Genomic DNA, 24,019 nt, shown 5'->3' with positions numbered 1-24,019 from the left:
GCTGAACCCTGCAATCTGACCCTGCCTGTCACTTAGGAGATCCGCCCGCTTGTGTTTACACAAGCAGGCGGATCTCCACACTAGATCCCCGACGATCGGGGAAGAGCAGCGGCGATCGCCGCTGCTCCTACCCTGGCCCGACTCTCGCCGTGACTGAATACAGCGGGAGCGAGCCTCCGGCGGTGTGCGCGCGCCGCCGAGAAAGGGGAGTGTCTGACGACGTAGGTCTACGTCGTCAGACGATAACAGACCACTTTGACGCAGTAGTGTCAACGTAAGCAGACGGCAAGTGGTTAAAGCCACCCTCCCCATTGTGAAAACATACAGTTTGAACATTTGGCCCCTCTTTCACATTATAAAGCTAAAATGCTTGCCATTTTCTGTACACTGTTCCTGTATACATTTTATATAATCTTCCCTTTCTATCATGAATAAAAGTGTTTGCAATGATAGGCAGACCTAGGTGATCTTTTGCTGATGACAATGGGGGTTAAATTCCTATATTTATGTATAGTAATCAGGGAATAACAGGGTTGTTAGCGAACATTATTTTATCTATTTTTTTTATTTTTATTTTTTCAGCTTTACAATATGTTCCCGGGTGTGATTGGCCTGTTTCCTGGGAGTCACAAAACACTTTTCAGCAATATGGCAGCAATAAATGAGTTTATTACAAAGACATTTGTCAATCATCTAAAGGAGCTTGATGTGGATGATCAGAGAAGCTACATTGATGCCTTTCTAGTAAAACAAAAAGAGGTGGGAATTCTTTACCACGGTTCTTCAATGAAAGACATTAAAGTGTATGTCCAGTTTGGTGTGTAGCACTATTCCCATGGGAGCTGCTAAGTATGGGTTTCCCTGGGTTACAATTAGCAACAGCAGAACATTCTGACATGTTTCCAAGTGTTTTTACCTCAGACAAGGACCAGTCCAGTTTCTTTGGTTTTTATGTTTTATTAGGAACTTGGATAGGAGAAGTGATGAGTGGGATACTCCAATAACTGAACTATGCACACTAGGCTGGGACGATATAGAAAATGCTGATTGATGCTGGTTAACACTGTTTGAACTAGTCAAGGCTAGGCCGCTTACTTTAGTTTGCCTTTGACTGTGAAAAAGAGTCCTTTTAGCTTCCTAAGGCACTCCTTTCTTGAGGTAGCTGTCCTTTATAGTACACTGCACTGCTGAGCAACTTCATGGCCCTTCCTGGCACCCCCTTTACCCCTTAATCTTCAGGGCTTAACAACCTGGCACAAACACACACCCAAAACCGCTCAGTGTGAGAAGTCCAACAATCCAAGTCTGGTGCACGTCAGACCTGGCACATGCAATCCTGGCAACTATAATCTGTGGAAAACCTGGCACCCCCTTTACTGTATCACTCAGGGTTAAGTGACTTCTGGATCCCCTTGACCCCTCTGGAGTGGTCCCCTCTCTTAGGCAGACCCAGGGCAGATTCTTGAGTACTCACAATACTGTTTTTCCAAAAGTATTCTGCCCAGCAGCTCCACTGGTCAGCGCGCTGGATCCTTCTGCAGCACAGCTCAACCCCTGGTCCCTAGGACCACCTTCCTCACATCAGCAGGAGGAGAGACAGCCGTCCAACTGCTCCTGGGACTTTGCTCCCGCCAAAAGACACCCTGTCACATGCCCCCTCCAGATTTATTTCCAATCCCAGGATGCATTGCAGCAATGCCCACCCACTAGGACAGTCATAAACCCTGGTGTGCTATTGGCTAGGTTTCCTCCACTGTCCAACAAGGTCCTTCGTTGGATACAGTGGGGAGACTCCCCAGACTCAACAGATCACACCGGGAAGCATGTGACAGGCTAACTGACAGATCAGACCCTCCTGATAAGTAGAACAGGGTCACACATATGTTTTGCCTAGCACCTACCTGGGAGGGTGCTACAGGTGTATAGTAGCTATTTGGGGTTGGAGATCACGCTGGACTGACTTAATCCATCACAGGTCATAGGTGGGTGTTACCGTGAGCAGGTAGGAAGAATCCCCTTCCAATACCTTGTGCCCAACTTGAAAGAAAGCAGCTGTGGGCCCTTTATTTGGGACTGGGCTGCTGCCTCTAGGAACGGCCTAAGGGTCATTTCCGCATGTGAACTTGTTAACGTAGGTAGAAAGGAGCACCCGGTATCCAATAAATGTAAGTTGGAAGATGAGGTTGAGATTGTTTGAGAGAAGCAACAAATTAAGCCACCGCGTTTCAAGGGAACAGAGGCTCCCCCTTCTTCAGGGCTGTTTCTGCATGATAGTAAATGGGGAAAGATCCCAATCAGGTGTGTCTGTAAAACAAAGATCAGACTGATTGCCAGTTGTGCTTGCAGAGGCAGCGTTGCTGCACAGCTGGCGATCAGATCTTTGTTTTTCCATTTCATTGGCCCCTATCACTCTATGCTGTTCAATATTGCACATGTACTAACGCAATTCATCATGTCCTAAGGTAAGTAAGCAGGTCCCTGGTTGGCCACCAGCAAAGATCATGCTAGTCTAGGCCACCTACCTTTTTGGTTACTCGCGTACTCCAGGCCTGATTCCCACTCTACACTGGTGCTCTTTCATTGCTTCCCAATATATGAATGTTCACAAATGAGCATTTACTCCGCTCATACATAGCCTACTTCTTCACATTGATTGACCATACCACTTGTTAATTTATTGTTGGGGTGCCAACCAGCTCTCCTATATTCTTTCCTTTTTAATATTCTCCCTAATATTGGCTTCCTTCCCATTCCTACTCCGGGCCTACCCCAGAGGAGCATCTTTTAGCTCAGATGGTAGCACACAGCAGGTTCCTATTTCCCATCAACCTGTCTCCTGCCCTGCCTGGCCCTAACACTTATATTGAAAAGAAATAGCCCAACCCATATTACACACCCAGGGGCAGAATTTCCTTTAAAGGGGTTCTTGCTGAAAAACGGACCTACACTATTTTCTTACCATGCCACAACAGACCAATGGTTCAACATAGTGTGTTGCAGTGTACTACAATGCAAGTTATTATTGCTGCACTGCCTAGGTGCATTCACCTAGGCAGTGCATTGCAACTCACAGCACTGGGTGCAGCACGTTCCTGCAATGCAATGGTGTAAATGGGCCTTAAAGTGTTCGTTACCCCAACACTTCATATTTCTGATATGTGCCTGCTGTACCATGTATGAAAAAATCTCCTGTTCTCTTTGCGTTGCTTCGTTTATGTGAAATCCCTGTTGTTCCTAGCAGGCCCTCTGCTTTCCTATAAAAAGCTGACCACACTAGGCAGGAGAACACACTGTGATCAGTTCTCTAGCTGTGCTGGGAACTCCTCCTCACTGGGAAGCTCAGTGTGCTGCTGCTTCTCCTCCCCCTAGCTCTTTTGCAGCTGAAAACAGAGAGATTGTGATCACTTATAAAACAAAAGGGGTTTATAATGTATTTTCATATCTATACAAAAATGTTGTGCCTTTCATTTCTATTTTAAACTGAATGGGTTGTTTTACAAGGTGATCAGTTACAATCACTTTAAGGGTTCATTCACCCTATTTGCAGTGACCTGCATTTATAAATGCGGGTTTGGAACTCTGTATCCTCCTTCATAACTACTATTACCAGAAACTTAATAGAAAGAACTCCCGCCATGGAACTATCGGGAATACATCTCGAAATATACCCTACAACAGGGATCCTCAAACTATGGCCCTCCAGCTGTTGAGGAATCACACATCCCATGAGGCATTGTAAAACTCTGACATGATTTGGCATGATGGGAATTGTAGTTCCTGAACAACTGGAGGGCCATAGTTTGAAGACTCCTGCCCTACAATTTTCAGAACAATTGTAGCACATACTCTAATTGCAGCAAGACTGGCCATCTCCAGCATGTGGAAATCTACAGATACTCCTAATCCAACAAATGTTATCACCAGACTGAACACTCAAGCACAATATGAACTCCTATTAGCATATAAAACTGATTCTACAACTATTTTCAAAAGTAAATGGCAAGCCTGGTTAAACAATCTGAGAACTTCTAACTATCTGAAAATTTTTAATATTTGACTTTAATCAAAAGTTTGAGATACTAGCATATTCTATATGATAGAACTCCTTCTTTCTTCCCTAACGGTGGATGTAAAAAACAATCTGCCCACAGTTTGGTCCCATTAGGGGTGGGTGGAAAGTGAATACCAAGAGCGATGATAATGCCTTGCACTTGATCTCTTCTTCATTTGTTCTTGCATTAATATATGTTTAACCACTTCTGGACCGCAAGGATTTGCCCCCTAATGACCAGGCCATTTTTTGCGATTCGGCACTGCGTCACTTTGACGGACAATTGTCGTGCGACGCTGTACCTAAATAAAACTGATGTCTTTTTTCTCCCACAAATCAAGCTTTCTTTTGGTGGTATTTGATTGTAATGGAACCGCAATCCACACTGTATTTATGGACTTCCGTCAGTATATGGCTTCCTCCCAGTCGTGGACATAGATATCAGATTTTCCCAGCCGCCCCATACAAAGCTAGCTGACAACTTAGCTTGTACTGGAATCTTCTGCTTTATTGAACAGTTTCACACTCCATTTATACACACATGAGCACACCCCCCCCCCCCCCTCCTGATCAAATTACCCAATCAGGTCTGGGGTTGTCTGATTACATTATCCTATGCAGATGAAATTGTATACAGAAATAGAATTAACATATCAAAACATTCAACACAAACAGTATACTATTTCCACTAAGCAACTAACAGATGACAATTATTCAATCAACCTGAGCCAATTAACTAGCAGACGGCCGTCCGCTCCTGAAATACAACACATATCATCTCAATACACATCTAAGCATTGCTTTGATTTTAGGAGTCCCAGACTTCATGGCAACAGGCTATAGGTCTCAGTGTAAAGTGGGATTAAATCTTCATATTTCTTGAGAGATATTGTTGATAAATATTACTCTCCCATTTGAAGTTATCCAAACCATTAAGTATCTGTCTATCACTCCCAGTGAGGGTGAGTATTGTCACATTGATCACCTCTGTGATTTTTATTTTTTGCACTATAAACGAAAAAAGAGTGACTATTCTGAAAAAAAAAACTATTTTTTTCACGGTCTTCTATATAACATTCCCCAACAAAATGTAAAAATATTTTTTTTTCATCCTTTGTAGGCCAATTTGTATTCTGCTACATATTTTTGGTAATAAAAAACCCCAATAAGTGTATTTTGTTTGGTTTGTGCAAAAGTTATCACATCTACAAACTAAATGCAAGATTTATTTTGTCTTTTTTTTTTTTTTTTACAAGTAATGGTGGCGATCTGCGATTTTTAGCGGGACTGTGACATTGCGGCTGACAGATCGGACCCCTAACTGACATTTTTGGCACTTTTGGGGGGACCAGTGACATTACTACAGTAATCAGTGCTAAAAATATGCACTGTTACTGTAATGATACTGGCAGGGAAGGGGTTAACCCAGGGGTTATCAAAGGGTTAAGTGTGAGCCTAGGGGAGTGTTTTCTGACACTATGGGGGAGGGACTTGTGACATGAACACAGAGACCTGTGTTCCTATATGGAAGGATCACAGGCGCTCTGTGATAATTTCAGAGAGAACAGTGGTCTGCTGTGTTTACAACAGCAGACCGTCGTTCTCTCTCAGTGGGGAGCGATCGCGGGTGCTCGGGAGCAATCGCAGCCACCGGCCCCATGGATCGGCCTCTCCGCTGCCTTAACTGGCCCACAGGAGCACTCCCGCGAAACCGCCATACAGGTACGGCAGTTCGCGCAGCCGAGCCAGCCTGCCACAGTATATCTGCGGCAGGCAGTTGGCAAGTGGGTTAAACAAGGGAAAATCCAATGTTTATATGAGTTACTGAAAGTGTTAACAATGTTAGAAAATGTTGACTGAAAACTTAATAAAAAATGAATGTTGAAAAAACAAAAATGATAAATGCATGTAACCACTAGAGTTACCATTACCAAGTGTTTTCTATGTGTCTCATTCACACCACAGCACTAATGTGATGTGTTGTGCAGTGTGTGGAAAAAAAATATCTTTTAATTTTTTTGCAGCACACTGGATGGTACCTATGTCCCCACACCCAGCTGAATACACTGAGCTGATATACAGAGACATGAATGAAGTGTTACTATGTGACACTTCAAATAAAGTTTAAAAACAGAAAAAAAGTAAGCAGTGCAATGCACTGAAGTACACAGCGCTCTGCTCTCTGCCGCAATAGACATAGACCCTTGCCTGCTGTGTTTTACTGTGCTGGCTAGTGTGACCATAGCCTAGGTGAGAAAAAGTGTCACTAACAAAACCTTGTTTAACCGGTTCCAGACAGCCCACCGCATATATGCTCGTGCTCCCGCCCCCACTCGGCAGCAGGGACTCCGATGAACGGGGGAGACGGCTCCGATTGCCGCCTGACATCCGCGATTGCTCCCCGCTGAGAGAGCAAAACGGTCAGCTATTGTAAACACAGCTGACCGATCTTCTCTCTGGAATGATCACAGAGCTCCTGTGATCCTTCTATGTAGGATCACGGGTCTCTCTGGTCATTCCATAAGCCCCGCCCCCTTACAGTTAGAATCACTCCACTAGGCTCACATTTAACCCATTGTGAATTCTATTCATGACTGTAGTGCAATCCAAACTAATAGCATTAGACAAAGCTTACAAGACACATGAAAAATGACAATGTAACACTCTCTATAAGTAGTGCTGTGAAAAATAATTATTTAAGCATAAAAATGAATGTGCCATAGAATGAAGTCCATATAATTTGAAAATACCCGGTGCTGTTCTTGGTGTAGATTTTAGGCCTAAAAAAACTCTTTAAATCATAAAAAAACAACAAAGTTTTCCTTATGCAAAGTCCACTTCCAACATCGTCTCACGTGCAAAAAGTGATCCCACTCCCCATGGATGTGAACTCACCAGCTACTAATACCTTCCACTCTCATAGTCGGCAAACCAGCTTTAATCAAACAGCTCCAAGGTAGATGCCAGATTCTCACTCCATACAATATAATGGGTCAAACGTCTTGTGGGAATAAAACCGAAGACTCCAATTGCATAGTAACCGAAAACCATCCAATTTTATTAAAAATATATATAAAAGTGCTGCTCACATTATGTAAAAACAATTCAGGCGTTTTCATATATGGATCACATAGGCATTTCTATGGTCTCCTGTCTTACCATCGATGGACGCTGCTCGATCCACATCCCCGTGTCTCCTCTGGTCACTGCCTGAAAATGAATGCAATTCAAGCAGAACTTCCCATGATTCCTGTGGCGATGGTTCACGTATGTGCACTGCGGGTTACTTGCCCTCTTGTTGGCAGATCACTTTTTGCACGTGGGACGGTGTTGAAAGTGGACTTTGCATAAGGAAGACTTTATTGTTTTTATGATTTAAAAGCGTTTTTTGGCACATTATCGACACCAAGAACAGCCCCGGGTGTTTTCATATTATATGAACTTTATTCTATGGCTCATTTGTTTTTATTGTTGTTGTTTTTCACAGCACTACACTGTCATTTTTCATTTGTTTTGTACGTTTTTTATGTTTTAAGGTGGCAGCAGTAAGGATCTATTTCACAAATAGGTTTATATACACCTAATTGAGATGGACACAGTATTGATTTAATTAAATTTCCCGTAAGCGCTGGGTTTCTTTTGATTATTAGACAAAGCTTGTATATTTATCTCCTATTATGTTGTACAAGAAAGGAGGAGGAGGGGGTCACAGCTCCGACAGTTTGAGCTATTGAGCTCTTTAAACAACTGGCGATTTTCAACAGGAAGTAAAGGGAAATTGGGAAAAAGTCCTGATTGAAAACCTGAAAGCATGTTTCCCAGTATTAGAAGCTTTTCACATATATTCTTAACTGAATGTTTCAATGTAATTGGTGATGCAAGAAGCAGAAAGGAAGAAAATTACTACTATTCATTTTATTTTTTACCATAGTTGCTGTGTTTACTTTTTTTACTATTAAATGGCTTAACTACTTCAATACATGGCACTTTCAACTGCTTCCTGCCCAGGACAATTTTCAGCTTTTAGTGCTGTCGCATTTTAAATGAAAATTACGCAGTCATACAACATTGTACCCTAATTAATTTTTTTATCAATTTCTTCACACAAATAGAGCTTTCTTTTGGTGGTATTTAATCGCTGCTGTTTTTTTTTTATTTTTTGCTAATAAAACAATAGACCAAAAATGTTCAAAAAAAAGTGTTTCTTAGTTTCTGTCAGAAAATGTAAATAAGTAATTTTTCTCCTTCACTGATGTGCGCTGATGGGCTGCACTGTAGGGCACTGATGAGGAGGCACTAACATGCAGCACTGATAGGTGGAACTGATGGGCACTGATAGGTGGCACTTATGGGCAATGATAGGTGGCACTTATGAGCAATGATAGGTGGCACTGATGGGCGGCACTAATGGGCAACAATGATAGGTGCCACTGCTAGGCGGCACTGATGGGCTGCACTGATAGACAGGCACTGATGGGCACAGATTGGCCTCACTGATGGGCATAGACTGGTGTCACTGATAGGCACATACTGGTGTCACTGCCTTTTACACATACAGTATGTTTCCTAGTGAGAATAATTCTAAATAAAACTCTTTGATGTTTTATGTGTTAAGCACGTGTAATTTCTATGCTCTGAATTCTCCAGGAGGAAGGTAATCCCGGCACATCCTTTCACAACAGAAACCTCCTAAGTCTTGTGAGAAATTTGTTTTCAGCTGGAATGGAAACTACAGCAACCACCATCCGCTGGGGTCTTCTTCTCATGACAAAATATCCAGAAATTCAAGGTATGATTTAGACAATAGATATGAGTACTAATCTCTTTACCATGTAGGTTATGAAAGTTACATACTACTACTATGAAATCTAGTATGCAAGATAATACTGAATAAAAGGATACAGTTTTTTGAGTAGGAATAAATATTGGGGTCCATGGACACTGGGCATAAAAAAACACCAGTTCCCTTCGCAGAAATAACTCTCATACAGAACAATTTTGTACAAGCTTCTAGAAGACTTTAGCATTTTTTTTTTACTGCCAGAAAACTCCTCTCAAGGGTAATTCAGAAGGGTTTTTTTGTTCTGCCTCTAAACACTAAACTTAAAAAAATATGCCTGTAAACGTCCTAATTTGCATAAACATATATGGTAACATTGAGCTGATTCTACGGGCAAAACCAAAACTCCTGTAGAAGCATAATTTTTTAAACCCAGTGTGCATGGACCCTAAATGTGCTTTATGTTTATATAGTGGTATTAACTAGTCCATCAAAATGATATCAAGATCTTTCAACACTATATTAATTATACCAGTGGTATATCAATGCAGTACATTTGTCAAACTGACATAGTCACAATTCAGACTGCAATTTCAGAACTAACTGTTAAAGCAGGATTAACTTTTTTTTTTTAACAAAATGTAAACTCTAAATAGTGCATGCATTATACTTCCAAAGAAATCACAACCAAAAAAGGTTCCCCTTGGGTGGGACTTTTAAGGCACCAAATTTAGACGACAAATAAAGTAGGTAAAATGTAAGAAACTTTATTAACTTATACAAAAGAATAAAAACAATAGGCAAGCTGTAAAATACTCCACATGAACCAGTGCAACTTGGACCACTGAACCCCCGGGTTTGACCCGACGCGTTTCGGAGTGTGAATTAACTCCTTCCTCAGGGGTGCCCTTGGAGGGTGGTCTGTAGATAGTTATCATAAAACAATTAATTATCACATATTGCAAAAAACATACAATGCATTAAGGGTTAACATGTGTAATCTACTTACATAGTTCACTGTAATGGGAGGTATGGATAGCCTGCCTCAGGGTTAAAAGCAAAGGGTAAGCATGCCAACGTTGTCCACTAGGGGTGCCTTCTGGTTATCCTAGAGAGTCTAGGGGTCTTGGATGAACTCCTGGATCCAGGTGGTCAGCAACTGCCCGCTGGCTAGTCTCGGTCAGAGGCTAGATGGGAGCAGCTGAAACCTATTCACAGCAGTTCTGCTGAACAAAAATTCGAGCAATTAACCAAAATGTATGCTCAAACAGAAATAGAAAAATATATATCAAAAAGTGCCCAAACATAGCTCAAAATGTCCATGAAAGCAGACAGCCATCAGTGTTATAGGGTACATGGAGAACATAATGTAAGGGAATAAATGCTAGACTGTAAAGTCAAACGCATAGAAAAAATCCCATATAGTCAAAAAGCTTGCAAGATTATCACAATGGAGCAGAGTGTCTTGTTTGTAAAGGCATTGCAATGTATCTGCTTGGTACAAGTAGCTAGAGGCTGTCATCATGGATAGAGCTGGGCAGAGTAATGTTGAAGAGCAGGCTAAATTTCTTACCTATAGCCAGAGCAGTTCAAATATCCCCGATGGATGTTGGAGCATGAGAGATCCTGCGTGTCCGGCGAGGGAGCAAGCAGCTCTCATGCCGGACAGGCAGGACTTTAAAGGCAGCGCCATCAGCTGAAACGATCATCAGCTGGATGACGCCGCTTGCTCAGCTGATTGCCGATTAAGGTTCCCTGAAACGCAGCCGCCGCACACGCCCCCAACCGGAAGTGATCCGGCGGGAGTGCGGACGGCCGATGCGTTCCACCGGCACGGAATACGCTCTGTCTGCGTGGAACGCAAACAGAGTGTAATGAGCATGCGTCACCAATCTCAGCTAGAGATCGGGATGGAAGGTGCATGCATCTCAAGCGGACGCCACTAGGTGGTGTCCGCTGTCACCGTGCCAGGCTGCTACCAAAGCGATTCCAGAGAGCAAGGAAAATTCTCTCTGGGAGGCAACTGCTGATCACGTCCAGGAGTGTCCAGGAAGAAAAAAAAAAGGGGCATATCTTTGTTTTAGAAATCTAAAGCAAGGGAGATTACAGTCTACTGAACCTAAAATTGTCCAGGGCTCAGTAGTCCTCTCATAAGTATGCATAGGTATCGACTATATAAATACATAAGTGTAACCAGAACATATTCAAGGGACTAATCCTCTAAAGTGGCAAAGTGGGACATGCTATACCATTTGTTACAAATGCGGGGATATCAAGACAGAATGCAGATAATACATCAAAGACATATGAAAAAAAGGGGGAAGGAAAGGGGGAAAGGGAAGAGTAGACAACCAAAGATAGGAAAACGAATAAACAAAAAAGAAGGGCCCACTTCTTAAGCCTGTTAAAAAGTCACTTTTGGGATAAAGTAGATTTATCCACAAATATAATGAAGGCAGTCTTGTCACGGGCCTATTTTTCCATGCCTCCAGAAGTAAATCCCTCAAGAAATGGTCTGAAGGATATTTGATCGTTGAGTCCTGGTGGTTCAGTTGCTCTCAAGCGGTATATCCATCGTAACTCCATTTGGAGGAGGGTCTTATTCCAGTCCCCTCCTCTGGGGTTAGGATGTATCCTGTCCAAGATCAAAAATTTGATCTTGGGGATTCTATCTGGGTGGACCAAAGCGGCGTGGCGTCCAAGTGGCAAATCAGGGTCACGTGTTGTAATACTTTTTATGTGTCTACATGCTCGTTTCGTAAATTCAAGTTTAGTCTTGCCAACATAAAAACAGCCGCACCCACAGAGGAGCAAGTATACCACTCCATGGGTGCGGCAGTTGGCAAAGTGTTGTGGCCTGAAGACCTGTCCGTTGGGTAATATTGGGTTTTTGCTTGTATACATGTATCTACAATACTTGCATGTTCCACATATGAAGGTTCCTTTGAATTTACAGTGATCTTTGCCTCTATTGGCTATAAATTCACTTTGTACGAGTTGATCTCTCAGGGCAGGCACCTTTTTATAGGTGAGTTGAGGATATGCCGCCACATGTTTGCCCACGATAGGATCGAGAGAGAGCATGTGCCAATATCTCGTCAGAATTTTCTTAATTTCAGGGTGTTGTTCTGAATATTTTGTGATGATTCTCAGGCTGTTATCTATGGGTTTAGGGGTCTTAGGAATCAACAGTTGTGCTCTATCAATAGCCAGTGCTTTTTTATATGCTTTTTTCAAAGTGGATTTTGTGTAGCCTCTAGGTAAGAGTCTACATCGCAGATCGTCTGCCGCTTTTTGAAAACTGGCAGAGTCAGTGCAATTTCGTCTAGCAATTCTTGGGTCCCAATTCTTGACACATTAATTTCATTACTTGAGGAAAACGAAGACTTAATTGATCGGGTAGACTTGCCTTCCTTATTGGCAGGTGTTGACCCACACAAGTCGACACCCATGGGCCACGATCTGTCTCTTAAGAAAAAATCTGACAAATTCCCCCAAACTTCCAATCCACACGTTGCCACCTTTGTCAAACTCGTGACCAAGGAGATTGAAAAGCTTAATATCAAAAAAACAGTTAAAACCAATATTACTTCCAATCAAAAGTTAGCGATTCAAAAACTCAAACAAAACTCATCGGTCACGATAAAGCAAGCTGACAAGGGCGGCAACGTTGTCGTCATGAATAATGGCGACTATGTTGCAATGTGTCTAAAGATTTTGAAGAACCTTAAGTGGTATAGGAGAATTCCAGCTGATCTTGTCACCAAATACCAGCTGGAATTCTACAAGATTGTTGACATGGCGTATCTCAACACAATCATTCCCAAGCACACCTGGGAATATGTCCGCACTGCCTTCCCTGTTACCCCTACTTTTTACGCCCTCCCCAAGATACACAAGGACGCCACTAATCCACCAGGGCGTCCTATTATCTCGGGGAGGGGTTCGGTGACAGACAATGCGAGTAAATTAGTGGACACGTTCTTAAAACCTTTTGTAGTTGCATTACCATCTCATGTGCGAGACACAATACATTTCTTACAACAAATACAAAATGTGGTGGTCCCCGACAATTGTCTACTGGTCACGATAGACGTCGAGGCCTTATATAGTTCCATCCCGCATGATCAGGGTTTGGCAGCAATAAGACATACATTAATGCAAGGACAAAGTTTGAATGCCTACGGTGAATTCATCCTGTCCATCCTACAATTTATACTAACACATAACGTGTTTACGTTTAACGGTTCCCACTACCTCCAGGTGCAGGGCGTAGCGATGGGCAAATGCTGTGCCCCATCCTACGCCAATCTGTACCTGGGGGAGTGGGAACACGCTCTCCTGCACGATGATGACACCATGATGTACACGGACCACATTATAATGTGGGTCCGTTACATCGATGATGTGTTCATGCTTTGGCATGGACCAGTAGACCTTTTGGAGAAATGGATGGACAGGATGAACAAAAACGAATTCAACTTGAACTTTACTATGAATTACGACATGCGCCAAGTCACCTTTTTGGATGTGGAGATCCACAAGGGCGACGATGGTGTTCTCCACAGTGGGCTTTATCGAAAACCCACTGCTGGAAACACCATACTCCACGCCTCGAGCTTCCACCCACACAATCTGGTTTGCTCAATCCCCTATGGCCAATATTTTCGTGCTAGACGAAATTGCACTGACTCTGCCAGTTTTCAAAAAGCGGCAGACGATCTGCGATGTAGACTCTTAGCTAGAGGCTACACAAAATCCACTTTGAAAAAAGCATATAAAAAAGCACTGGCTATTGATAGAGCACAACTGTTGATTCCTAAGACCCCTAAACCCATCGATAACAGCCTGAGAATCATCACAAAATATTCAGAACAACACCCTGAAATTAAGAAAATTCTGACGAGATATTGGCACATGCTCTCTCTCGATCCTATCGTGGGCAAACATGTGGCGGCATATCCTCAACTCACCTATAAAAAGGTGCCTGCCCTGAGAGATCAACTCGTACAAAGTGAATTTATAGCCAATAGAGGCAAAGATCACTGTAAATTCAAAGGAACCTTCATATGTGGAACATGCAAGTATTGTAGATACATGTATACAAGCAAAAACCCAATATTACCCAACGGACAGGTCTTCAGGCCACAACACTTTGCCAACTGCCGCACCCATGGAGTGGTATACTTGCTCCTCTGTGGGTGCGGCTGTTTTTATGTTGGCAAGACTAAACTTGAATTTACGAAACGAGCATGTAGACACATAAAAAGTATTACAACACGTGACCCTGATTTGCCACTTGGACGCCACGCCGCTTTGGTCCACCCAGATAGAATCCCCAAGATCAAATTTTTGATCTTGGACAGGATACATCCTAACCCCAGAGGAGGGGACTGGAATAAGACCCTCCTCCAAATGGAGTTACGATGGATATACCGCTTGAGAGCAACTGAACCACCAGGACTCAACGATCAAATATCCTTCAGACCATTTCTTGAGGGATTTACTTCTGGAGGCATGGAAAAATAGGCCCGTGACAAGACTGCCTTCATTATATTTGTGGATAAATCTACTTTATCCCAAAAGTGACTTTTTAACAGGCTTAAGAAGTGGGCCCTTCTTTTTTGTTTATTCGTTTTCCTATCTTTGGTTGTCTACTCTTCCCTTTCCCCCTTTCCTTCCCCCTTTTTTTCATATGTCTTTGATGTATTATCTGCATTCTGTCTTGATATCCCCGCATTTGTAACAAATGGTATAGCATGTCCCACTTTGCCACTTTAGAGGATTAGTCCCTTGAATATGTTCTGGTTACACTTATGTATTTATATAGTCGATACCTATGCATACTTATGAGAGGACTACTGAGCCCTGGACAATTTTAGGTTCAGTAGACTGTAATCTCCCTTGCTTTAGATTTCTGATACAAAGATATGCCCCTTTTTTTTTTTCTTCCTGGACACTCCTGGACGTGATCAGCAGTTGCCTCCCAGAGAGAATTTTCCTTGCTCTCTGGAATCGCTTTGGTAGCAGCCTGGCACGGTGACAGCGGACACCACCTAGTGGCGTCCACTTGAGATGCATGCACCTTCCATCCCGATCTCTAGCTGAGATTGGTGACGCATGCTCATTACACTCTGTTTGCGTTCCACGCAGACAGAGCGTATTCCGTGCCGGTGGAACGCATCGGCCGTCCGCACTCCCGCCGGATCACTTCCGGTTGGGGGCGTGTGCGGCGGCTGCGTTTCAGGGAACCTTATCGGCAATCAGCTGAGCAAGCGGCGTCATCCAGCTGATGATCGTTTCAGCTGATGGCGCTGCCTTTAAAGTCCTGCCTGTCCGGCATGAGAGCTGCTTGCTCCCTCGCCGGACACGCAGGATCTCTCATGCTCCAACATCCATCGGGGATATTTGAACTGCTCTGGCTATAGGTAAAAAATTTAGCCTGCTCTTCAACATTACTCTGCCCAGCTCTACCCATGATGACAGCCTCTAGCTACTTGTACCAAGCAGATACATTGCAATGCCTTTACAAACAAGACACTCTGCTCCATTGTGATAATCTTGCAAGCTTTTTGACTATATGGGATTTTTTCTATGCGTTTGACTTTACAGTCTAGCATTTATTCCCTTACATTATGTTCTCCATGTACCCTATAACACTGATGGCTGTCTGCTTTCATGGACATTTTTGAGCTATGTTTGGGCACTTTTTGATATATATTTTTCTATTTCTGTTTGAGCATACATTTTGGTTAATTGCTCGAATTTTTGTTCAGCAGAACTGCTGTGAATAGGTTTCAGCTGCTCCCATCTAGCCTCTGACCGAGACTAGCCAGCGGGCAGTTGCTGACCACCTGGATCCAGGAGTTCATCCAAGACCCCTAGACTCTCTAGGATAACCAGAAGGCACCCCTAGTGGACAACGTTGGCATGCTTACCCTTTGCTTTTAACCCTGAGGCAGGCTATCCATACCTCCCATTACAGTGAACTATGTAAGTAGATTACACATGTTAACCCTTAATGCATTGTATGTTTTTTGCAATATGTGATAATTAATTGTTTTATGATAACTATCTACAGACCACCTTCCAAGGGCACCCCTGAGGAAGGAGTTAATTCACACTCCGAAACGCGTCGGGTCAAACCCGGGGGTTCAGTGGTCCAAGTTGCACTGGTTCATGTGGAGTATTTTACAGCTTGCCTATTGTTTTTATTCTTTTGTATAAGTTAATAAAGTTTCTTACATTTTACCTACTTTATTTGTCCATTTTGGGGGTGTGGCACCTTGGGGACTATACAGCATGAGCAACATTTCTTTATACTTCCAAAGAATGTGGCTTTTATAAATTGATTTCTCAGTTTGCCTACTTTGCATAGATCAACGAAAGAAAGCATTTTAGTACTGTATATACACCATAATATACACCATATTCCCATGCCACCAGGGACCGTTTTCATGGCAGCCAATTTTCCCAGGGATCGGGGGGGGGCTGTCATCAGTGTCATCAGTTCCCCTTCACATCGTGGCACCCTTTACATTACAGTGCAGTCCCCTTTACATCACAGTGCCCCTTTACAATAATGTAACAGGGACTGCTCTGTAAAGGGGGCACTGATGTTAAGGGAGCAGTGTAATGTAAAGGGAACTGCTCTGTAAAGGGGAGCTGTGGTGTAAAGGGGAGCTGTGATGTAAAGGGGAATGCACTGTAAAAGGGATACTGTGATATAAAGGGGACTGCACTCTAAAGGGGTACTGTAAGGTTTACAGTGCAGTACCCTTTATATTACAGTGCAACTGGCAATCACAGCCTCCTCCATCTCAGTCCCCATGCTGTCTTCCTCCCTTTATGTGTGACTGTACTGATATGAAGTCCTGAGATTAACGGGTGTACCCATATGGCTTTTGCAAGGGGTTCCATGACAAGGGCAAATATTAGTGGGGAGAGGGACAATCCTGACGTGTTCCATTGATGATGTTAAATTAATTGGACCATACTTTTGCTGAGGGGTGGGAGTAAAGGGCAAGAACAGCGGTGAGTATATTACTGGAAAGGCCAAATTTTTGGAGCACAGCTCTAAGATAGGACCAGTGTACCCTGTTGAATGCCTTCTCTGCATTAAGAGACAGGAGGCTTTGTGAAGGGAGAGAGATAAGATGGCCTTTGATAATTCTGCTGATATGATTGGGTATTGAGCTTGTAGAGTAGAGGATAGAGCGGGCAAGTTCAGCTGATCTAGCAATTGGGCAATTTGTGCAGAGTCTGGCGAGGTCTCTGTATGGGACTTATCTAAATTGTATAATTTGGCATGGAAATTCACTAAAGCAGTTTGTGATGTCTCATGGGTTGCTTACTCTCTGCCCATGGGAAGTATGCATATAGGGAATTTTAGATATTGCTACTTTTCTTTTGACCTGTTTTGCCAGGAGAGCTCCCGGCTTGTTCCCAAAAGCGTACCAACTTAAATGTAGCTTTTTAATGTGATAATCAAATGTGGCTTGTAGGTTGGTGCGTAAGTCTTCCCCAAGTTGGCGGAGGCTAGAGGTGTCCCTGTCATTGGGGGAGATTTTGTTTTTTCCCTCTAGACTGTAAAAAAAAAAGAGCTGATCCTCTCTGCTTGTGCACGCTTCTTGTGAGTCCTAAACTTAAGGAAAGAATCACGTATACAAGATTTTTGCGCATTCTGTAATAGCGTGTCATCTGGAACTGATCTAATATTGGTAGCAAAATAGGTTTCTATATCTAGTTTCATCTTTTCCTGATAGATTGGGTGTGTTATTGAGGAAGTATTCATATGCCATGAGGTGTGCTGTCTGGTTTCACGTTTAGAAGATAAAAAATCTAGAAAATGGGGCGTAATCCGACCAGGTGATGAGGCCTATAGTAGCCTCAGACAGCTTGTGGGAGATTTTTATTCATCAGGAAAAGATCAATCCTAGAATAGGATTTTTGAGACGTAGAAAAAAAGGTGTAATCCCTCTTAGATCTGTGTAAACACCGCCATGGGTCATAAAGATCTTCCAGTTGCATAAGGGAGGAGAGGGCTGTGGGATCTGATCTGCGTGGGTTAGCCAAGTCAAGGGCTTTGTCTGCCACGTTGTTGAAGTCTCCACATATAATCATGCGGTCTTTTGAATAGTGATCCAAGTTTGTTTAGTACAGATCTGTAAAAGCAATTCTGATGATTTTTGGGTGCATAAATATTGACAAGGACAAAAGGTGAGTCATCGAATAAAGCATCTAGGATGATGTATCTGCTTATTGGGTCCACTTCCACATGTTTGAGCTGAAAGGAAAGGGTTTTGTGTATGGCAGTCATCATGCCCCTGACCTTCTTGGGGGAACTGGCAAAAAAACTGTGTGGAAACCTCTTATGTTGACAGGAGGGTGCTTTGCCTTGCTTAAAATGCATTTCTTGAATGCACATGACATCAGCCTTCTGAGAAAGGGGCCTCTTTCCATAGTCTGGAATTTTTGAAGGGGCTGCTAAGTCCCTTCGCATTAATAGAGGTAATGCGTAATGACATTAGTTGTTTTTTCTGGTGGCAGTGACAGGGAGCGGAGAGGGGATGCTACAGAAGGGTGTGATATGATGGAGGTAGGAAAGTGTAATGTAGCGGAAAGGAAGATAGGGGTAATACCCGGATAAGTAAAATGTACAGAGCAACAAAAGAAACTGGTAGGAATATTACTGGATATGATCATTATTAGAAGGTAACAATAAGCTAACAACAATAGAAAATAATGTGTATAGCACAATGGATAACTAAGGTGTGCACACAAAGCCAATAGAAGAAAAACAAAAGCACATCAAAATCTCAGATTAGAAAGTGAAGAGGGAAAAAAAAAAGATAAAAAAATGGAAGACTAATGATTCTCACCGATCACCTGGGAAGTGGAGCACAAGTACCATGCACCTGGAAATATGGCTTAATGTAATGATGGGGAGCAGGACCAGTGATCTGAGTAATTTTTAGGATCTGTGCCTATCATTCTGGTCTGGAGTTGGAGGAGATACGTTTGGGTGATTCATTAGATGGTGATGAAGGCATAAGGCCCCAGTTGTGGAGTTGTTTGAAGCCCCCTTTTGTGGAAATGATGGCAACCTGTTGGGTTTGTTGGGTAACCGAGTGCTTAGTGGGGAAGCCCCAGTGGTAAATGATGTTATGCTCCCACAGAACAGTGGTGATGGGTGTAATTTACCTTTCTTCTCTGAGATGTGGCCGCAGAGAGGTCTTGAAAAAGAGCAACTCCTGATGTGATAGAAATGTATCTTCACTAGGATATCTAGGGCTATGGTGTCAGGGAGGTAAGCCGGTTTGAGAATCCTATGAACTCTATCCATAAGGAGGTCACGAGGCACGGGGTCAGGTATTGGTCTTAGAAAGAGCTGTTGTAGATAGGGGATCAAGTTGCTCTGTTTGAAAGCTTCTGGATTTCCCCTCTGGTTTATAATATTGTGGCGGCCACTTTATATTGTAATTTGCAGAATGTTTCAACTTGCTCATCGGCGTCTACCATATCTTTATGGGCTTTTACCGTGACTTCTATCTGGGATTCTGTGGGATCTGTGCATTCCTCTAAACTTTCAAGCCTGTTTGATAGCTGGGAGATAAATGTTCTGAGATCATTTTGGAGGCCTTCTTGAAGGGAGAGGAGCATTGCCTTTTTAAAATGCTCCCAGAGCCTAGAGAGTCAGAAGCTTGAAATGCAGCAAGGGGTTCTGTGTGTTCTGTGAGGGGAGCAGCCTGGGCTCTGGTGACATCAGCTCAGTGATATTTTATGGCTGAGGGCGGCTTTAGTGGGGAGTGAGCAAGTGAGAGAGCAGCTCTCTTACCTATGTCAGATGCTGCAGGGGACAGTGGATCTCGAGGCTTCCTCCATCCCCACAAGGGTTCCCTGTGCCTCCTCTCTGTGTGTTGCTTATGGGGAGGAAGAGTGCTCGACTTCTTCTCAGGTGCCATCTTGTGGTTTCCTCTGTGCGGGCTGCATGAAATAGTCTGTTAGACGGTGCGGTCCCCATGCCCGGAACTTCTTGCGAGACTGCTGCCTAAACCCTAGGACACCTTAACTCTGCCACACTCCTAAAGTTGAACTTAAAGCGGAGTTCCGGCCACGAACAAAAATGTTCAATAAAAATACCCCCGGGACAGTCAGGGCTAGTACATTCCACAATGGATAGCCTCTGTACTGTCCCGGGTCACACTTACCTGCAAGAAGAAATGCTTATCTTTAAAATATCTTCTCCAGCGTTGCCATCTCGGATGTGGGCAGCTGAAGCCAGCGCGATCCTCTTCTGCATCCTCTTCCGTGTCCTCTTCTCCCAGAATGCACCTGCACCGGCCCCGCTCGTCACTTCCGGTGGGGCGCCGCATTCCTCCACAGCTTCTGGGCATGCCCAGAAGCTGTTTAGCAGGGAATGCGGCGCCGCACCGGAAGTGACGAGCGGGGCCGGTGCCGGCGCATTGATTCCTGGGAGTGATGACGTTCAGCTCCCAGGAATCATTGCAAACCGGAAGTGACGGCGCGGGCCGTGGCCGCCGAGGGAGGAAGTGAAAGAAAGGTGAGTATATTTTTCTACAATAACAAGGTAAGTAAAAAAAAAAAAAAACGTAACTATCCATTTCTTTTTTAGGTGACAAATAGGAAGCGAATGGCCACAAAACCGATTATGTCAATTTTGTGGCCGGAACTCCGCTTTAAGGCAAAACTTGTTTTTTAACCGCTTCTGGACCGGAAGATTTTCCTCAATGACCAGGCCATATTTTGCGATTCGGCAGTGCATTACTTTAACGGACAATTGCGCGGTCGTGCGACGATATACCCAAATAAAATTGATGTCTTTTTTCCTCCACGAACAGATCTTTCTTTTGGTGTTATTTGATCACCTCCTGCGATATTTTTTTATTTTTTTGCGCTATAAACAAAAAAAAGAGCGACAATTCTGAAAAAAAAAAAAACTATTATTTTTCACCTTCTGCTATATAACATTCCCCAAAAAAAATTAAAAATCCAAAATTTTTTAATATTTTAGGCCAATTTTTTTTCTGCTACATATTTTTGGTAAAAAAAAATCGCAATAAGCGTATTTTAATTAGTTATCACGTCTACTAACTACGGGAAAAATTTATGTAATTTTTTTTAAATTGTTTTTACTAGTAATGGTGGCGATCTGCGATTCTTAGCAGGACTGTGACATTGCGGCGGACAGATCGGACCCCTAACTGACATTTTTGACACTTTTGGGGGGACCAGTGACATTACTACAGTAATCAGTGCTAAAAATATGCACTGTTACTGTAATGACACTGGCAGGGAAGGGGTGATCAAGGGGTTAAATGTGTACCTAGGGGCATGTTTCTAACTGTATGGGGGTTGGGCTTGTGAAATGATCAGAGATCTGTGATCCTATATAGAAGGATCACAGGAGCTCTATGATCATTCCAGAGAGAAGAACGGTCCACTGTGTTTACAACAGCTGACCGTTCTTCTCTCTCAGCAGGGAGCGATCGTGGGTGTCAGGCGGCATTCGGAGCCGCCTGCCCCTTGCATCGGCTTCCCTGCTGCCAAGTGGGGGCAGGAGCGCACTGCCGCCGGCATGTGCTTGCACCTTAGCTGCAGGCGCGCGACCGATGTAGCCCTACGTCGTTTCGCACAGGAGTGCCGCCCTGCCGCAGTAAATCGGCGGTGGGCGGTCCGGAACTGGTTACGTTTTTGGACAGAGTATAGTGAAATTTTAACACCTGTTAGGTTTTATTGCTACCTCTGCCCTGTTGGGAAGATTCATCCTCTAATTGTCCTGTTGATCATTATTATTGAAAGTGAAAGTAAAAGAAAATCCCAAATGTTAAATTGTCCTCAAATGATAGAGCGGAAATCTTCCAATGGGGACACTATTTTGGATATGGGACAGGAAGTGAAGGGAAAGCTCTCCAATGGGGAAAGATGGGGAAAAAAATGACGGGTTATAACCTTTCCTTACTCTATCCAAAATATAAAAAAAATGTTTTTCCTTTTAGTTCTACTAAGGCATATCGAGTGATTTACTCAATTATCAAAAAGTAAATTGCTTGGTCGATGTACTTCTCTTCTTTTTTTTTTTTTTTGTAGAAAGAGTACAAAATGAAATTGCAAAAGTGATCGGCACCATGCAGCCTAAATGCAACCATCGTCCTCAAATGCCTTATACCAATGCTGTTCTACATGAGATCCAAAGATTTGCAAATATAATACCAATGAATCTACCCCATCAGACTACTAAGGATGTTCACTTTATGGACTACTTTATTCCAAAAGTAAGTTTCAATTCTCTGATCTAGTATTAGAAGTTCTAGAACAAAACATTAAAGCTTATTTAAACCAAAGAACTAACCGATCATATATTGCAGCTTACCAGATGTGGTGGTTGAATTTGTTTTCTTTTTTCACTTTTTTTTTTTTTTTTTTTCTCCTGGTGATCTTGGCAGTAACAGACAACACCTAGTCACTGTATTGTAGGACCAACTTTTTAACCCAAGGGTTAAGACTGCAGAGAACATCCACTTCCCCTCTTCTCCATAACACAGCATTCTGTAATTCTTAGTTAGCTATGAACAATGCTTATTGATAAGAATTTAGCAGAGTCAGATGCTAACGAAATTCCTAATTGCAATATAAATACGTTTTTTCCAAAATCTCCGAACAACGAAACGAAGGTCATCCAAATTTTACTAAATTCGAATTGAATTGTAAATCAAAATGCATTTGAATTCGAAAGGTAATTCGAACTGTAAACATATTGCTGAAATCAAAGACTTTGGGGTTGATTTACTAAAGGCAAATAGACTGTGCAGTTTGCAAAGTGCAGTTGCACTCTGCAAGTGTAGTTGCTCCAGGGCTTAGTAAATGGAAGTAAACATTTACGTTGCCAAGAATACCCAATCACATGGAAGAAAAATAAAAAAAATGTATTTTTGCTTGCACCATGATTGGAAGGTAGAAGTTAGCAGAGTCTCTGTTCATTTACTAAGCTCTGAAGCAACTGTTCTTGCAGAGTAACTTTGCAAAGTGCCCTTAGCAAATCAACTCCACTGTGTCTTATTAGAGTACAAATTCAAAATAATGCTGTTTTTTTTTTTTTTTTTTTAAGCCAAAGATGAGAGATTCATACTAATGATCATTTGATGAACATTTTTTTTTTGTTTACTTTGTATGTGTAAAATTGATAAAAGGAAACCATTTAAAAAAAAAAAAAATATATATATATATATATATATATATATATATATATATATATATATATATATATATATATATATAAAGAGAGAGAGAGAGAGAGAGAGTTTGTACTTGACATTATCTTTTCACCTCAAATAAAACTGGCTCTCTGCTCTCACTCTCGCAAAATAGCTGCCACACATGGCCTTATAAAATGTGCAGGGGCCAAGGGATATGCATTGCATTAGGGTGTTTTTGTTGTTCAGTCGTTTAGTAGTGTTCGACTCATCGTGACCCTCATGACCCATAGCCCGCCAGGCTTTTCTGTCCTCCACTGCTCCCCGGAGCTTCCTTAACTTCATGTTCATTGTTTCGATGATGCTATCTATCTATCTTGTTTTCTGTTGTCCTCTTCTCTTTTTCCTTCCATGTTTCCCAGCATCATCGTCTTTTTCCAATAAATCCTTTCTTCACATTAGGTGGCCAAAGTATTTGAGTTTCAGCTTCAGAATCTGTCCTTCCAGTAAACATTCAGGTTTGATTTCCTTTTAGGATTGACTGGTTTGATCTTCTTGCCATTTCAAGGGACTTTCAAGAGTCTTCTCCAACACCATAGTTCAAAAGCATCAATTCTTTGGCATTCAGCCTTCCTTACGGTCCAACTTTTACAGCCATAGGTTACTACTGGGATCACCATAACTTTGACAATACGGCGCTTTGTTGGTAGGGTGATGTCTCTGCTTTTTGTAACATTGTCTAGGTTTGCCATTGCTTTCCTCCCAAGAAGCAAGCGTCTCTTAATTTCATGGCTACAGTCACCATCTGCCGTGATCTTGGAGCCTACTAAGAATAAAATCTGTCACTGTTTCCATTTCTTCTCCTTCTATTTGCCAAGGAGTGATGGGAACGGTTGCCATGATCTGATCTTGGTTTTCTTAATGTTCAATTTCAGGTCAGCTTTTGGGCTCTCCTCTTTCACCTTCATTATGAGA

At 42.6% G+C, this 24,019-nt stretch overlaps 1 protein-coding gene across 1 annotated transcript in view; it reads left to right on the top strand.

Annotated features, from left to right (window-relative positions):
- Positions 1 to 24,019, top strand: part of LOC309550378 (uncharacterized protein) — a gene marked incomplete at its 3' end in the record, with an annotated part of 165,208 nt that overhangs the window by 41,423 nt on the left and 99,766 nt on the right. The window contains exons 5-7 of the mRNA XM_082250773.1: positions 583 to 759; positions 8,699 to 8,840; positions 21,942 to 22,126. Coding sequence (XP_082106899.1) covers positions 583 to 759; positions 8,699 to 8,840; positions 21,942 to 22,126 — 504 coding nt within the window. The remainder of the gene's footprint in view (positions 1 to 582; positions 760 to 8,698; positions 8,841 to 21,941; positions 22,127 to 24,019) is intronic.

The sequence above is a fragment of the Pelophylax lessonae genome (assembly GCF_965119305.1).
Source record: "Pelophylax lessonae genome assembly, chromosome: 3".
Taxonomy (NCBI): domain Eukaryota; kingdom Metazoa; phylum Chordata; class Amphibia; order Anura; family Ranidae; genus Pelophylax; species Pelophylax lessonae.
This window is presented reverse-complemented; position numbering and strand designations above follow the sequence as displayed.